General features: G+C 48.5%; 2 protein-coding genes across 2 annotated transcripts in view; one reads left to right on the forward strand and one right to left on the reverse strand.

Annotated features, from left to right (window-relative positions):
- ANKMY1 (ankyrin repeat and MYND domain containing 1) overlaps positions 1-13,098 on the reverse strand; it is a 64,487-nt gene extending 51,389 nt beyond the window's left edge. The window contains exon 1 of the mRNA XM_040427861.1: positions 13,040-13,098. The gene's annotated coding sequence lies outside the window, so the exon portion shown is untranslated. The remainder of the gene's footprint in view (positions 1-13,039) is intronic.
- A 2,227-nt stretch (positions 13,099-15,325) lies between these two features.
- DUSP28 (dual specificity phosphatase 28) lies at positions 15,326-18,363 on the forward strand. Its single transcript, XM_040429927.1, has 2 exons — positions 15,326-15,670; positions 18,037-18,363. The coding sequence occupies exons 1-2, from the start codon at positions 15,326-15,328 to the stop codon at positions 18,127-18,129; spliced, it is 438 nt and encodes a 145-aa protein (XP_040285861.1). The 3' UTR covers positions 18,130-18,363.
- Positions 18,364-18,593: the final 230 nt, after the last annotated feature.

Below are 18,593 nucleotides of genomic sequence, written 5' to 3' on the forward strand. Positions count from 1 at the left end.
CAGTCACAGACTACCACCCCTAAAACATAGCCTTTATTATATACCATTAAAATAAAAAAATAACCCTAGTGATAACATATAGAAAACAATGAAAGAAAAAAATATTGATTTAAATGAGTCAATCCTGTGCACTTAAGGACACGGATAGGCAGGTGCGGGCCAAATATAATATCCTATGGGCTCTGACCCTCAAACTGGCCCTAACTCTATAATGCCCTGCCTAAGAACCGAATGGCTGCCCCGATAAGGGGGATCCCGTATCAGGAACCTCCTGAGCGCCCTAGGATGGCCCTGAATAGGGGAAAAGCTAACAGCTAGTATATGCTAACTGAAAAAATGCCACTATAACGATTAGTAGCTCAATATACTCTCACAAAAATAAATAATAATATACACAGAAAATAATAAATTGATGAAATAAATAAGAGTCAAAGTTTGTATATCACTACCGTAAACCGAGCCTGATTATAGATAGCTGTAAAATTGATATTCTAGCAAAAACATGCCGTGTTAGTTTATCACGTCATCATCCCGACGCGTTTCACCCATACATAGTTGGGCTCATCAGGGGACCCGTTGGGTAGATACCTGACCAGGATCAGGTCAAGACATAGATCTGAAAACACTTAGGAGTAAACCAGTAGGATATTTCCAGTTTATAGAACAAAACTGGAAATGGAAAGTCTCAAAAGAGTAAATATAGCAGATGTCAATAACAGCTCACTAATATGGTATGTTCTCCCAATGACTGGGAACTATTTTTGTGAACTCACCTGTAAAATCTCTTTCTCGCTTAGTTCATTGGGGGACACAGGACCGTGGGCATAGCTGCTTGCTGCCACTAGGAGGCGACACTAGGCTGAAAAGTGATAACTCCTCCCCTGACGGCTATACCCCCTCCAGCCTGGAGAGAGCATATTAGTTTGTGCCTAAGCAATAGGAGTAGGAGAAAAAAAAAAATACGGTAAACAACCAATAACTGACAAATGTCTGTCGGACCGAGCCAGAGCTGAGGACCATACTGGCCCACCAACCGCCATCATTTGCGGCAAACAGAACCACTGGGTGGGAGCTGTGTCCCCCAATGAACTAAGCGAGAAAGAGATTTTATTAGGTGAGTTCACAAAAATTTTGCTCGTATCATTGGGGGAAACGGGACCGTGGGACGTCCTAAAGCAGTCCACGGGGAGGGAAACAAATCACACGCCCATGTAGAGAAACGCCTTTGAGGATGCGTAATCCACTGCCTCCTGCAAGACCTTGCTGCCCGGAGCAGCATCCGCCGATGCCTAGGAAGGCACCCGGTAAAACTTGGTGAACGTGTGTCAAGAAGACCAAGACACGCCTTCTACGACTGGAAAGCTAATGCATGGAGTAGATGACCCCGAGAAGCGCCGACTGCTCGTCGGGTAGGGCATAACTCCGCTATACGGTGCCTTGCCCTAGGAGCGGAATGCCCGAGCAACTGTCAAACAGATATATCTGGAGAACATCCCTTTGGAGGCCGTCAGCTTTGACAAGGACCTCCCGGAAAAGACGAGGTAAAAGTCTGTACGGCGGAAAGCGCTAGTTATGGACCAGCAAACCTCAGAGGCCAAATCACATGGCTGATGGAGAGCCTGCTTTCTATAATGCGAGGGAGAAAGAAGAGAAACCCATGTCTGAGATGACTTGGAAAGCGGCAACTACCTTTTGCAAAGAAAGAAGATATTGGGCGGAGCACTGCCTTATGCTAATGAGAAAATAAAAATGTACGTACAAGAAGGCGCTATCAACTCCGAAAACCGCTTTCCTAGAAATAAAGAGGAGAAGACGTCCCAGAGGGAGGACCTGTTACCCACTGAAACGCCTCCAAACTATCCACAGGTCGACGAAGCCGGCTCCTGGCCGCAACTGTGGAAGCAGAACCAAAATCCAGGTCCGCAGGATCCTTCTCTGGTTAAGAGAACGTCCCTTAGGAAGTGGTAAATTGGTAGACCAATGCCCCTAGAGCCGTAGAGGCTTATGGTGAGACTTCTAGCGAGAGAAGCTGCTTGAGAAACCACAGAGAAAAAAATTCCTGAGCCAGGCATGCCCAACTGCAGGCCAAAGAACCAATACCTTGGAGAAAAGTAGAAGTAAAGCCGATGTGAGCATCACCAGTGATGGGAAGTCCCGTAAGTGACCATATATTGACAATGTGGAAACCCTGCCTGGAAGGGCAGATAAACAAGATGAGAGAAATACTCTTGCCTGGTGGAGTGCGATTACGATGTCCAACACCCTCACCCTACACGGGAAACCCTGGTCATGTGGAAAAGATAGAGATGGGATTCCATAGCCGTACAACCCATGGCTACTGGTCAGCTAGACCGAAGGGGAAGGTGGTCAGCCATCCAGCTCGAGGAGGGACAGGAAATGAAAAGGGTGTTCCGTTCCAGGAACGAAACCCCTAGCAGCAGTGGCAAGGCGTGACAGACACCCGCTCTGCCTGGCGTGGGGAGACACGTAGTCGACCCACGGAATGAGCAGTGAAATGAATGACCACCATCGGCTTGAGGTGACGTAGACAGTACTCATATCTGAAGAGAGGTAGCACAGATGGAATCACAGCAACAACTATTAGCACCCCAGTCCCGCTTATAACGGTAATCTAGTGGTAGACGAGTGCCGCAGGGACTAAGCTACCTAGTAGAGCGCACCCAAAGATAGGTGCTGATCAGCTATGGCAATTACGCCATCGCAAAGCCTGAGTTATTGCTGGGTGACCCCACTGAGAGAACAAAGGTTGACATATTTGCGCCCCCAACCAGCACCGGAAGAAAAAGGAAGGATACAATATGGAAGTAGCCACAGAATCCAGTGGCAGTATCCATATACCACTAGATGAAGAGTACAAGGCACTCACGGTACCGACTGTTGCCACGGCCCACCTGTGAAGGAAACCAATGTATCTAGTGTCGTGGTGTAGTTGAATTATAGCAAGCAAATATACTTCGTGATTCGCCCGTTAACGGATTGCTTGTAGAAGGGGGTAATGCCACGGAAGCATGGTGAAGGCAAACGACTGATGTAATAGCATTCAGTGGTAGTGCAATCCTCCTGTTAAGAAAGGGGGGTAGCGTGATAATCGGGACCGTACCATACCACCTGTTTTTGTAATCTCAGATCACTGTATATATCCTTGTGTGTATGTTGTGTTATCTAGTGTGCCCTTAAGGCAGGGCTTGACAAATTTCCTTGGAATCTAGGAGCCAGCTAAAAAAGTTAGGAGCCGTTTTTTTTTTTTTTTTACCTTTTATAAAGCCTTATTTTCAGCGACAAAAATAACACCTCTTAAATTAACATATAAAGAAGTCTAGAACCAAACAACATGGGCATTGTTTGTTTACTATCAGTGTGCTGTGATGTCACTGTGTGCCGCATCTCTTCAGTGTTTATCAGAGTACTGTGATGTCACTGTGTGCCGCATCTCTTCAGTGTTTATCAGTGTACTGTGATGTCACTGTGTGCCGCATCTCTTCAGTGTTTATCAGTGTACTGTGATGTCACTGTGTGCCGCATCTCCTCAGTGTTTATCAGTGTACTGTGACGTCACTGTGTGCCGCATCTCTTCAGTGTTTATCAGTGTACTGTGACGTCACTGTGTGCCGCATCTCTTCAGTGTTTATCAGTGTACTGTGACGTCACTGTGTGCCGCATCTCCTCAGTGTTTATCATTGTACTGTGACGTCACTGTGTGCCGCATCTCCTCAGTGTTTATCAGAGTACTGTGATGTCACTGTGTGCCGCATCTCTTCAGTGTTTATCAGTGTACTGTGACGTCACTGTGTGCCGCATCTCCTCAGTGTTTATCAGTGTACTGTGACGTCACTGTGTGCCGCATCTCCTCAGTGTTTATCATTGTACTGTGACGTCACTGTGTGCCGCATCTCCTCATTGTTTATCAGTGTACTGTGACGTCACTGTGTGCCGCATCTCCTCAGTGTTTATCATTGTACTGTGACGTCACTGTGTGCCGCATCTCCTCATTGTTTATCAGTGTACTGTGATGTCACTGTGTGCCGCATCTCCTCAGTGTTTATCATTGTACTGTGACGTCACTGTGTGCCGCATCTCTTCAGTGTTTATCAGTGTACTGTGATGTCACTGTGTGCCGCATCTCCTCAGTGTTTATCAGTGTACTGTGATGTCACTGTGTGCCGCATCTCCTCAGTGTTTATCAGTGTACTGTGATGTCACTGTGTGCCGCATCTCTTCAGTGTTTATCAGTGTACTGTGATGTCACTGTGTGCCGCATCTCCTCAGTGTTTATCATTGTACTGTGATGTCACTGTGTGCCACATCTCTTCATTGTTTATCAGTGTACTGTGATGTCACTGTGTGCTGCATCTCTTCATTGTTTATCAGTGTACTGTGACGTCACTGTATGTATAATCCCTGCGCTGTGACGTCACTGTATGTATAATCCCTGCGCTGTGACGTCACTGTGTGTATAATCCCTGCGCTGTGACGTCACTGTGTGTATAATCCCTGCGCTGTGACGTCACTGTGTGTATAATCCCTGCGCTGTGACGTCACTGTGTGTATAATCCCTGCGCTGTGACGTCACTGTATGTATAATCCCTGCGCTGTGACGTCACTGTGTGTATAATCCCTGCGCTGTGACGTCACTGTGTGTATAATCCCTGCGCTGCAGCTGACAGAACTGAGATCCCTTCTCCAGGATGTTTGGTCCGGGCTCATCATTTATCTCACAGAACTGCAACTATGAAATCCACAGCGTATTGCAGCAAATACCAAAAATCCTCACACTTCATGAAATCCACACGGAAATGAACCTACTGTGCACATTTCAAATCCGCACCGTGGTCATATATGATTTCACCACGTGTAACTGATCGAGGCTGAATTCCACAGCAAATCCACACACTACATGTAGAGTCTGATATAAATCCACAACAGGTAATCCTCTGTGGAAAATATTTCCATTGGAATTACCCTAGGAATACTGAGGGGCCTTCCAGCTCTCTCCTGGATTGTCACCAAGCTTTCCTGGTCTCCTAGTCCTGAGGAGAACAAATCTCAGTACGGGAACATATAGAGAAGTTATCAGAGGATTTAGCCATTCAGGAGTCTTATGGCCGCTCCTTGGAGACCTGTGTGGTATACAGCCTGTCACCCAGCTTTCCTGGAGACCTGTGTGGTATACAGCCTGTCACCCAGCTTTCCTGAGGAGAATATATCTCAGTATGGGAACATATAGAGAAGTCATCAGATGATTTGGCCATTCAGGAGTCTTAGTTCTCATAGGAGCTGCAACCCAGCTTTCCAAGACTCCTGAATGGGTAAATCATATGATAACGTATCTAAATGTTCCTATACTGAGATATATTCTCTTCAGGAGACCAGGAAAGCTGGGTGACAGACAGCCTGTATACCACACAGCTCTACTAGGAGCTGCCACCCGGCTTTCTGTGTGGTATACAGGCTGTCACCCAGCTTTCCTAAAAAGGGAAAGAACTAAGAAATGGCCGAATGGTAACTGCAGGGATGGAGCACGGTGCAGGAATGGCCACCAGTTGTGGCTAGCAGGAGCTCCGGCCTAATGACGGCAGCAGGTATGCAGCTCCCCGCTGGGTTCATGGCCGTGCTCAAGGCCAACTTGGCTGTAGCAGGCAGACATTACAAACTTTGAGCCTGGCGGATAAGCGCAGAGCGCATCATTTACCGCCGCAGAGCCGGCCGTGCAGGGACCTGGCAGCACTTGGTGCCCTGGGATGTTGCGCTGCCCAATCATGTCTCCTGCTGTATACAGGAGGATGATGGGCTGATTATCTTCCCTCCACTTGTCAGCGAGTGCAGCGCCGCTACCTGTGCTCCCGCTCTGCCTCCCCTGCACTAACTCCTCTTCCCCCGCCGAGCCTCTCTCACCGGGACACGGGCTCTGATGTCTGCCGGACAGTTATCACATAAGTATCGGCCGGGCTCCGTTAAAGGCTTCGCCATTTTTAACTGCCCTGGAGATGACGCACGGCGCCGATAGACGGCGAGAGATAGCGACCAAACCATGATGGAGCCGAACGCTGAGGGGTCCGGGCAGGGTGGCAGTCCTAGCCTGGGCGCAAGTGATTAAAAAAAAAAAAAAGTTCATTTTGCTCGTGGTCCTAACCCTCCAGTGGCTGCGCCCGGCTGCTGGTGTGCTGGGCCTATTTTCAAGCAGGGGCAAATACCCAGGCGCCAGGACAAAATTCCTAGTCGCCATGGGATTTGTCGAGCCCTGCCTTAAGGCGATTAAATATATAATTTAATTTTGTGCTGTCTGGTATCTCGATCACAAATCCCCACGTCCGTGTTTCGGCCTAGCAATATTACCCTATATAATCCCGTTAACGGACTGGGCTTATATCTCCCGGGCTGAGAATGCGCTTTCACTGGAGCAGTGAAAGGTTCTCTCAGCTTGTTGCCTCTCTGTGCCCGTGTGGACAGGAGGAGTCTGTGAAAACTGTACCAAGACTCACCTTACCTGCTCCTCCAGGAGGGCGCCTTGGTAACCAATGACCATACCGTATCTCGTGAGCTCGACGTAGTTGACGTCAAGCGGGCACGAGGGGTGGTATCCCACACATATTGGTGGCAGCAAAGTGGGATCGAGATACTAGTGTGTGTGAGTGTGGGACCCATACTCCCAGACACTAAAGACTACTAGCAGTAGCTTTTGCCGCTGGAGTCTTAAGATCAGCTCAACACTAGACAGTCTGAGTGCAAATACAATAAGGTGTGCATCAGGTTGCAGTCTGTGGCAGTGACCATCAATTGCAATGATGGCCAGTATCACAGGAAGCAAAGGTAAGGAGATAGCCAATGCTATGAATGGTGGCGGGGAGGACGCAGTCCAGATGAGGGGCCCAGCTATTTTCGGCGGCCCCATAGAAATGAATGGAGAGCGGCTGTGCAGGCGCAGTGCACCTGGAGGCGGCAGCCTTGTCCTCCATACGGGCCACCAAGATGGCCACCGCCTTGCTGGAGATTTTCTCCAGAGTGGGCTTTCCCCAGGAAATGCTCACCAACCGGGGGACCCAGTTCATGTCGCAATTGATGGAGTCCCTCTGTAGGCAAACCCAGATGCAACATCTGGTGACCAGCCCGTACCACCCACAGACCAACGGCCTGTGCGAATGGTTTAATGGCACCTTAAAGCAGATGCTTAACATGTTGGTCGACTCCCATGGGCGTGACTGGGAGCGGTACCTCCCACATCTGCTGTTTGCCTACCGAGATGTCCCACAGGCCTCCACGGGGTTCTCCCCCTTCGAGCTCCTGTACGGGCAACGTGTGCGGGGGCCCCTGGATCTGGTGAAAGAGGCCTGGAAGGGAGATGTAGCCACCCCTAGAGTGTCGGTCATCGAGTATGTCATGCGCTTCCGAAACAAGATGCAGGCCTTGTCGCAGCTGGTGCACAATAATATGGAGCGGGCCCAGGCCGACCAGAAGCGGTGGTACGACCAGAACGCTTGCGAGAGGACCTACCAGGTGGGTCAGAAGGTATAGGTACTGGTCCCCATACCTCAGGACAAGCTTCAGGCGGCCTGGGAAGGCCTGTACCTCGTGCATCAGCGCCTCAACGCCGTGACATACCTGGTCACCCTGGACCACGCCCGGGGAAGGTGAAAGGCCTTCCATGTGAACATGATGAGGGCATGTGCCCTCCCTGTCTGCAACCTTCCAGAAGAGGGGGAGGAGGAAACCCTCCTGGACATGCTCGCCCAGGTGAAGGCGGGTGGGTCCATTCAGGATGTGGAGGTGGGCCAACAGCTTTTAAAGGACCAACGGTCCCAGTTATGGTCCACCCTTCAGCCCTTCTGGAAGTTGTTCAGCAACAAGCCCGGAAGGACCGAGTTGGCCGTCCATCATGTGGACACCAGGGATCACCCCCCCAATCCCGCATTCAGCATATCGGATTTCCTTGGAGGTGCAGCAGCACATGCGCCAGGAGATTGACGAGATGCTGAAACTGGGGGTCATCCAGGCATTTAACAGCGCTTGGGCATCGCTTGTGGTCCTCGTCTCAAAGAAGGACCGGACCACCCGGTTCTGCGTGGACTACAGGGGACTCAACGCTGTCTCGGTCACCGATCCGTACCCAATGCCACGCACCGATGACCTACTCAGTTGGCCGGGGCCCAGTACCTGACCATCATGGATCTGAGCCGGGGGTATTGGCAGATGCCCGTGAGGCGCGGGAACACTCTGCCTTTATCACCCCCTTTGGATTGTACGAATCCACGGTGATGCCGTTCGGCATAAAGAATGCCCCTGCCACTTTTCAGCGGATGGTCAACACGCTGCTTAAGGGACTTGAAGAGTACGAGGCCGCGTACCTGGATGACATTGCCGTCTTCAGTCCCACATGGGAGGATCACCTACAGCACCTAAAGCAGGTGCTCGGGCGGATCCACCAGGCAGGCTTGACCATAAAGCCGGAGAAGCGCAAGCTGGGCATGAGCGAGGTCCTCTACCTGGGGCGCCGGCTAGGCAGGGGGACCCCGAAACCAGAGCCCGGGAAAGTGGATGCTATCGCATCCTGGCCCACCCCCAGGACCAAGAAAAAGGTGAATTCCTTTCTGGGCACCGCCGGGTACTATAGGAGGTTCGTTCCCCACTATAGTAGCCTGGCGAAGCCCCTAACGGACCTCTCCAAGAAGAAGCTGCCCTTCGCAGTCGATTGGACAAACTACTGCGAGACAGCCTTCCGGGCGCTGAAGGCCACCCTCTCGAGCTTCCCTATACTACAAGCAGCCAACTTCACACGGCTGTTTATAGTACAGACCGACGCCAGCGATTTTGGCCTCGGTGCCGTGCTCAGCCAGGTCGACACTACGGGCCAGGAACACCCGGTTCTGTACCTGAGTCGGAAGCTCCTGCCGAGGGAGGTGGCATACTCCACAATGGAGAAGGAGTGCCTGGCCATTGTCTGGGCACTGCAATGGTTGCAGCTGTATTTATTTGGGCGCCGCTTCACTGTGGAGACAGACCACAATCCCCTCAGCTGGTTAAACACAGTATAAGGGATGAATGGAAGGCTGCTACGCTGGAGCATCGCGCTCCAGCAGTATTCACTTGACCATTCGCCACAAGAAGGGCCGTGACCACGGGAACATCAACGGGCTATCCCGGCAAGGAGAGGGTGCGGATGGGAGCACAGGGGAACACAGGAAGGTGCTTCCCCCTTGCGCCCTCTAAAAAGGGAGGTGTAAGGAATATGGATCATTATTTAATGGCAGCCATGATTTTCATCTGATTCACCTTTGTCAGTGTGCATGCAAAATAAGTTCTCACTCCAACAATCTGCTTGTCAGATAGCGGATGTAGTGAACTCCACAGGGGTTCTGGCTTCAAGGAGGCCACATGCGTACGAATTCACACCTCAACCAGCCAGTACGGAGGCCAGCTAATCCTACAGGAAAACCTCTCTGTAGGGGGTCTTAGCCATTGCCCAGATCTATCATTTCCCCCCAGACATCATGGAACTGGCGGTTCATAAGGAATTATGAATCGCCTTGCCATCCCAGACATAAGTCAAATATATTTATGCAATCCTGTGGCAAAAACGAACATGCCCATGGTCATAGGTTGGAGGTTGGGTGCCAGGGAGAGGAGATATACATATCTCCCCACAGAAACTAAATAACGGTACCATGCTTGGACTCTGCTGGTAGCCGTAACCCAGGCGGATCCATTGGTCCCAGAACCACCTCCCTGCGACATTCTGGTCTGGAGCTATGAGCCCTAATCGGTTTTGTGGCTCATTTGTTGCCAGCCCCAGAACAGGGGTAGTGGACCCCTCCCAGAGGCCGGGAGGGGAGGGGACGGCTACAGGTCAAAAGGCTCGTGCCAGCAAGCGGGCGTGTCTTTTCTCTATAGGAGGGGCACATCATGCCATGTGTTTAGAGGGACCTGCAACCTGCTAACATCACTGACCTCCATGTGAATACAGCAAAGAACTCATCACAACCCAAAAGGACTCATCCAGCTGGTAAACTGACTTTTGTTCTGCTTAACCCTGTTTGTACCATACCACCTGTATTTGTAACCTCAGACCACTGTATATATCCTTGTGTGTATATTGTTATCTAGTGTGCCCTTAAGGTGATTAAATATATAATTTAATCTTGTGCCGTCTTGTATCTCGATCACAAATCCTCACATCCGTGTTTCGGCCTAGCAATACACTACCGCGGGTTGGTTTCTTACCCTATATAATCCTGCGGACCGGGCTTATATCAAACAAGGAACTGGTGGCAGTCTTCCCAGGCGGAGAATGCGCTGTTTCAATGGGGCATTGAAAAGGCTCTCTCAGCTTGTTGCCTCTCTGTGCCCGTGTGGACAGGAGAAGTCTGTGAAAATTGTACCAAGCTGACGTTACCTGCTCCTCCAGGAGGGCGTAACGTCACGCCTTGGTAACCAGTGACCATACCGTATCTCGTGAGCTCGACGTAGTTGACGTCAAGGCCGCACAAAGGGGTGGTAGCCCTCACAACTTGCATCACTGCGGCCCCCTGGGTTCAAATCTGACCATGAACAACATCTGCACAGCATTGGTATGTTCTCCCCATGGTTGTCCTCCACTACTCCATAAAATACTGACAGCTTAGTTGGCCCCAGTAGATAAAGAAATGAAACTGTGAGTCCCATTGGGAACCAAAACTGATATGAGTGATGACAATCTCTGGAGTGATATAAGCAACAGTAAAGGTGGATTAAACGGTTCCTGGGAACGCTCGTTCCCGATAATTGGCCCATCTAAAGGCGTAGTGCAAACACGAAGAAATGGCTTTCGAATGGAGTGCTGCCTCCTGGCCAAACAGATAATCAGCGGGAGTGTCGGGTGTTGGACCCCCGCCAATCAGATATTGATGCCCTATCCTGAGGATAGGCCCTGAGGATTGGTGCAGATCCACCAATTCCTAGACTCCTTTTCTATCATCCAAGATGGCTGCACCACTTCTCAGACTACCTGATGTACACTGTGTAAGACCCTTCCTGCTTGTCCAGCCCTGCTCTTGGATTGGCCAGCGCTGTTCACATGAGCAGTGCTGACCAATCGGAGGGCAGCAGAAAGTGTCTTGGGCTACCAAATGCACAGTGTACCTCAGGCAGTCTGAGAAGTGGTGTGGCCATCTTGGATGATAGAAGAGGACCTTGGAATTAGCAGATCTGCCGCTAAAAAGATGAAAAGGAGGTCACCAGGTAAGTGATCTGTGTGATCCCTAGTTAATGGGGATTTTTTTTTCTTGAACAGGAGGGTCACTTTAAAGTATTATTACTCTAGGATATGTCCTCGCTTTGTGATCGGTGGACGTCTGACCTCCCACACTGGTTCAGCTCTGTGCCCCCTTCAATGATGGTTAGAATAGCGGCCCGTGGTGTTCTCTTCAGAGCAAAAAACTGAATCCAGGCCGACCAATTAGGACCAACTGGGCCTAGCCTCAGGAGTGGGAGTTGAGAAGAAGTTACTTGGGGGGGAGGGCATTCAAAAATGTGGTGTGGGGCCCGATCATTTTTAGTTACACCACTAATGTGTGTGTGTGTGTGTGTGTGTATGTGTGTGTGTATGTGTGTATATATATATATATATATATATATATATATATATATATACACACTCGCCTAAAGAATTATTAGGAACACCTGTTCTATTTCTCATTAATGCAATTATCTAGTCAACCAATCACATGGCAGTTGCTTCAATGCATTTAGGGGGGTGGTCCTGGTCAAGACAATCTCCTGAACTCCAAACTGAATGTCAGAATGGGAAAGAAAGGTGATTTAAGCAATTTTGAGCGTGGCATGGTTGTTGGTGCCAGACGGGCCGGTCTGAGTATTTCACAATCTGCTCAGTTACTGGGATTTTCACGCACAACCATATCTAGGGTTTACAAAGAATGGTGTGAAAAGGGAAAAACATCCAGTATGCGGCAGTCCTGTGGGCAAAAATGCCTTGTGGATGCTAGAGGTCAGAGGAGAATGGGCCGACTGATTCAAGCTGATAGAAGAGCAACGTTGACTGAAATAACCACTCGTTACAACCGAGGTATGCAGCAAAGCATTTGTGAAGCCACAACACGCACAACCTTGAGGCGGATGGGCTACAACAGCAGAAGACCCCACCGGGTACCACTCATCTCCACTACAAATAGGAAAAAGAGGCTACAATTTGCACGAGCTCACCAAAATTGGACTGTTGAAGACTGGAAAAATGTTGCCTGGTCTGATGAGTCTCGATTTCTGTTGAGACAATCAAATGGTAGAGTCCGAATTTGGCGTTAACAGAATGAGAACATGTATCCATCCTCTGATGGCTACTTCCAGCAGGATAATGCACCATGTCACAAAGCTCGAATCATTTCAAATTGGTTTCTTGAACATGACAATGAGTTCACTGTACTAAAATGGCCCCCACAGTCACCAGATCTCAACCCAATAGAGCATCTTTGGGATGTGGTGGAACGGGAGCTTCGTGCCCTGGATGTGCATCCCTCAAATCTCCATCAACTGCAAGATGCTATCCTATCAATATGGGCCAACATTTCTAAAGAAAGCTATCAGCACCTTGTGGAATCAATGCAGTTGAACATCTGTTGTTGAATTAAGGCAGTTCTGAAGGCAAAGGAGAAATAGAACAGGTGTTCCTAATAATGCTTTAGGTGAGTGTATATATATGTATGTGTGTGTGTGTGTGTGTGTGTGTGTGTGTATATATCTATGTATATGTGTGTGTGTGTGTGTGTATATGTATGTGTATATATATATATATATATATATATATATATATATATATATATATATATATAATTACACACAGGGATCTCAAAAGCTGTAGTTCTCCAGCTATTGCAAAACTACAATGCCCAGCATGCCTGCCAGCCGCTGGTTGGAGACTCTACATGCATCAGCATTTCCATAAATCACGCATATGATAAGAGTCAGCTCGTCCTGAACTCCACCACACACCTATCACACCCGGAGCTTCTAAGGTAGGTCAGTGACGGTAAGTTACCTCATTAGCACTGAGCCGGTAACCATCTCCTGTGTATGAACTTGCCCATTCACCACGCGCTCGATTAGTTGCACCAATGGTTGCCATAGCTACGCGTGACGTCCAATGTGCGACGGGTTTACGGCAGAGCACAGAGACGCGTCACCATGGTTGCGGTCGCTAGGCAGTGACGTATCACGCGCGGCCCGCCCATGTTTGTTGTGGGCAGAGATTTCAGTTTTTTTGGCGCGACTTCAGCATAGTTGTAATTAGGCAGTTATGGATGGGTGCGGCCTCGGGCGTTATCAGTGCGGTTTCTTCAGCTGCTAGGCCTGGCAATAAACGTCTTCCATGGTGGTTATTTGGTTACTGTTTTAATGTGAATGCGTGGAAACCCTCATGTGTGTGTTGAGGGGGGTTAAATATATATAAGTGACCCCCTCGTTAATGGCCTTTATATTATTATTGGAGCTGCCATGCTTGAGGTGTGGGGTATCACTCAGCAGGCAATTATCAGGAACCAGCTGTTTCTTCCCAATTAGAGCGAGAACGCCAGATTTGGTGGAAAACGATGCCTAGCGCCACATTTATTTGTTACATACCCGCATTGCCACCATTAAGGGGACCCCGGCCCAAATAGCGGCACCGTTGCCAGCCAGACCGTTTTCTTTTTTGACTCCGTTCAATTAGGGTGGTCAGACGTCCGGTTTTCTGACCCCGTCCTCCGTCTGGCACAGGGCAGCAGATTGCTATTCGGACACCACAATCTGCTGCGTATGACGGCTTGGTGATCGGAGGCGCCTTTTACACATGCTCGTAGTATCGGTCCGCATCCAATCTGCCTTATTCGCGTATCGGACCCATTCATTTCAATAGGGCCACAATAGATGCGGACAGCACACCATTTGATGTCTCTTCCTCGGCCGTGCACCATTCACACATCCGTAGTGTATTGCGGACAAGAATAGGGCATGTTCTATTTTCTTTTTTTCCGGAGCCGCGGACCGGAAGTTCGGGGGCCGAGCTCCAGAAATGCGGATGCGGAGAGCACACTGTGCTGTCCGCATCCATTCCTGCCTCATAGAGAATGAATTGGTCCGCACCCGTTCTGGATAATTGCGGAAAGGGTGCGGACACATTCTACAGACGTGTGACTGGATGCACATAAATGTATTTTCTTTCCGTGTCCGTTTTTTTTGCGGACCGTATGCGGAACCACTTACTTCATCGGGAGTTACTCCGTGTGCATTCTGTTCCACAAAAATGTATATATATTACAGACAAGAATTGTACTATTCTATAAAGGGCCAGCTGTTCCGTTCCGCAAAATACGGAATGCACACGAATGTCATCCATATTTTTTGTGGATCCGTTTTTTGTGGACCGCAAAATACATAAGGTTGTGTGCATGAGGCCTAAATAGAACGTCCTGTTGTCCATTTTGCTGACAGGAGTAGGCCTTTCTAACAGAGCAGGACATACCGATCCACAGAATGCGGAACACACGCGGCCAATATCCGTGTTTTGCGGATCTACAACTTGCGGGCCACAAAAACTGATATGGCCGTGTGCATGAGGCTTTACACGGTAATTATCGGGAACAAGGGGCTTTTAAAGGGGTTGTCCACCTTTTGCTGGGCAGTTTTTCAGACCCCCAGCGTGGCCAGATCCGTGGTGGTGAGGATACTTGCCTGATATCCTCCACCAGGCCCCAGCTCCATTGCTCCCCCTCATGCCCACTGGTCTTCTAGTTACCCGCATCATCATCCTGTGTCTGGAAGTGGCCCTCTCCCCACTCAGGACACATGCCCACTAAATATGAGGGACGGCTGACTGCTGAAAGAGCTATCTGGCGGTTTTTATGCCGTTTTTTTATATGGATCCAGCAGGAAGGAGAAGTAAAAGTCCTCGCTTTATATTTCTCGTGGCTTTTGAATCCACTTCTGTCTTTGGAAGCACCACGTAATCTGCACGTGTGATTGAAGCCTTACAGGAAAAGGTGGCTGAACGCTGTTCGGACGACCCAGCGGTGCCCGTTTGTTCTCTAGAGTTGGCGCTGTGGCATTGGGCATTAGGTGTGTAGACGTCTAATGTTTCTCGTTGATGTCCTGCTGTCTATTTTTATCAAGCAGCTCTGTGGTGGAGGCCACATCTCAGAGGTCAGGATCTTAAAATATCCCCTAAAGACTCTGTCCCGGAGAACGCTGGAGTCAGTGGCGTGTTCCCAGGACCTGGAAGAAGGTGTCTTTCCGTTTTTTTTTATGAATGTAGCCTCAAGATATTATTATACAGTGTGACTTGGGAGACATGGCAGAGCTGTATAAAGTGACAGACTCATTAATGATCAGCAATGCCAGAGCCGCCTGCAAGAAGGATCTTCTCCTAGCGGAAGGAGTGACTTGCTGCATCAACGTTTCCAGGAGGCAGCCGTTCCCGGATTTCGAGGTCCGTACCCTCCGTGTCCCCGTGGTCGATGATCCGCTGCAGAACCTCTCCCTTTATTTTGACCAGTGTGTGGAGCTGATAGACAGTACTATAAAAAGTGGCGGGAAGTGCCTGGTCTACTGCAAACATGGGCGTAGTCGTTCTGCCACCATCTGCATTGCCTACCTAATAAAACACTGGAGTATGTCACTTGAGGACGCATTTCAGGTAATAGCAATCTCATGGTTATCTGTCATGGGATGAGAGTCCACCAGTCATTGCCCTAACTGAATCAGACGGCTGCATCACCTGACACCGAGGCGACTCATTGCAAGGAGATCACTTCTGTCTCCCGCTGAGCGCTCGCTTCTCTTGGAATATACGTAGGGAACTGCATGCATATATAGTGATTCCATAATATAATGTTAAAGGGATTGTCCAGGATTAGAATGTAGGTTCTTCTTTTTTGACTAGAAATAGTGCCACACTTGTCTGCTGGCCGTATCTGGTATTGCAGCTCAGCCTCTTTTTTTTTTTTTTATAAAATGCACTGGGACAGATTTACTAATCCTATAGACCAGGGATGCCCAACCTGCAGCCCTCCAGCTGTTGCAAAACTACAACTCCCAGTATGCCTGGACAGCCTACTGCTATTTGGGCATGCTGGGAGTTGTAGTTTTGCCGCAGGTTGGGCATTGCTGCTGTAGATGGTGTAAGCTTAGACCTGCACCAGATTTATCACAGGGGCGCAGGCATGGACACTTTTGCTAAGCTCTATTACCACCATGTGGTTGGCTTAAGTTTGAGACCACGTTTTACAGCAGAATTGTGGCGTGATTTGGCACTAAACGTCAAACGTTAGGCCACAGTCTAGGTGCCATTATCTAAGAAGAAGACTAGCCGTAATCAAAGATAAACTCTGAATATAATCTTTAAAGTTAATTCTTAAAAGGGGTTATCCGTGAATTTGATATTGATGGGACTGTCCTCAGGATAGATCATCGATATCAGATCGGCGGGGGTCTGATTTCTTGAACCCCAGCCAATCAGCGGTATGAAGAGGCGGCTGCAGCGCTATCAGACCTCCGGCGAGTGCAGCAGCCTCTTCACAACTTACCAAGCACAGCGCCGTCCCCCGTATAGTGGCTGTGCTTGGTATTGCAGCTCAGCTCCATTCACTTGAGCTGCACCTGGGCGACATGACTGATGTATGGTGACGTCACCGGCCTAGAAAGGGTCTTAAGCACTCTTTGAGCGTGGCGACCTCTCTGAACAGCTGATTGGCAGGGGTGCCAGGAGTCAGTCCCTTGCTAATCTCATTTTGATGACCTATACCAGGGGTTGGCAACCTGCGCCACTCCAGCTGTTGTGAAACTACAGCTCCCAGCCTCTATACTTGCTCTACTCTTCTCAGAACTCTCATAGAAAGGAATGGAGCATGCTGGAAATTGTAGTTCCACAACAGCTGGAGTCCCGCAGCTTGCCCACCCCTAATTCCTGAGGATAGGACATCAATATCAAATTACTGCATAGCTTTGTTAACTTATGTGTGTAATATTTTTTTATTTTATTTTTTGTCCGGTAAAACCACATTGTGACACATACTATATAATCTGATACTAGATTTTTTTATTCTATTTTCTGAACAGACATCTTGCCTGAACTGTTTTTACCAGCATTTAGAAATATGCTTTACAGCAGCCACCATGGGCCATGGACACAATGGTCTGGAGGGGGCCCCCCATTGACTTCTATGGGAGAGTTTTCTAGGCATGTCAGGAGGGAATAGATAAGCTGTGATATCGCCTATTGTGAATGGTGGATCCTGTGTTCTGTGTATAGAGGTGTTACTTGTGATTGTAATGATAATGAGATGACTGCTGAAAAGTGATTTGTACAGACCAAGAAGTGGTGCTTAGTGGCCAGTGCGAAAACTGCAGGATTTAATGTTGTTGTTTTTTTGTTTTGTTTTTATGTAGATTAATAACATCTGCTAAAATTCTTTTACATAAAAACTTGATTTAAACAATAGTTCATTTTCTTATAATAAATTACTTTTAAAGGTGTTTTCCAAGATTTCGTATATTTATTGAAGGCCTCTCCTTAGGGTAGGTCATCAATATCAGATAAACAGTGGGCCGCCTCCCGACACGCCTGCCTATCAGATGTTTTACTAGCTGCGGTAGCAGAACCACATAGCTCTGTAGACTTTGTAGTAGCCGGGCCTGGTTACCGTACCACTACACACACATTTAAATGAATGAGTGCAGCTCTGCAGTAACCAGGTCCAGCCACTATACAGTCTACAGAGCTATGTAGTTCTGGTGCCTACTTCCGGCATCGCAGCTCTTGAAAACTGAGAGCTGGACCCCTGCCGATCTGATAATGATGTCCTTTTCTAAAGACAGGCCAACAATCAGTACGTCCTGGAAAACCCCTTTAAAAGTTTAATTTCCTCACAAACTTTTAGTTAAATGATTGTATGTAAGAAAAGTTTTAGAAGCCTATGTCGTCAATCTGGTAGTAATGCCATGGACAGGTCTGGAATATACTCTGTAGAATCTCATTTAAATATACTATTTGTTCTCTTGCAGATGGTTAAAGCAGTAAGACCGTCCGTAGAACCAAATGCAGGGTTCTGGTCCCAGTTGGAATCATATGAAAAATCTTTACAGCTGAAGCATTGAGTCCACACTTGTTTTCCAGCATGAACTAGCATGAAATTCCTACATTTGAGGGTCTGAACAACCAGGGACACCAACCACTGTGAAGATGTAAAGGACCACCGTCCTAGCCCAGAAATATTACTACAGAAAACATCAAGGAAATTATTTAGTCTACTACATATGAGTAGTGTCCTTCAAAAAAGTTAGGCTACTTTCACACTAGCGTTGTTTGAATCCGGCGTTCAATTCCGTCAACGGAACTGCCCGCCGGATCCGGGAAAAACGTGTGAAAACGGATTACATTTGAATCCTGATCAGGATTTTGATCACAATGAAAAAATGTATTGGAAAAAACGGATCCGCCATTTATGGACTTTAACTTTTTTTTCACATTTTTCGGGTTTAACATGCAAAACCCGGATCCGTTTTGACGGAACACACGGCGCCGGATCTGGCGTTAATGCAAGTCAATGGGAAAAAGGCCG

Source organism: Bufo bufo, chromosome 4 (genome assembly GCF_905171765.1).
Source record: "Bufo bufo chromosome 4, aBufBuf1.1, whole genome shotgun sequence".
In the NCBI taxonomy this organism is placed as follows: domain Eukaryota; kingdom Metazoa; phylum Chordata; class Amphibia; order Anura; family Bufonidae; genus Bufo; species Bufo bufo.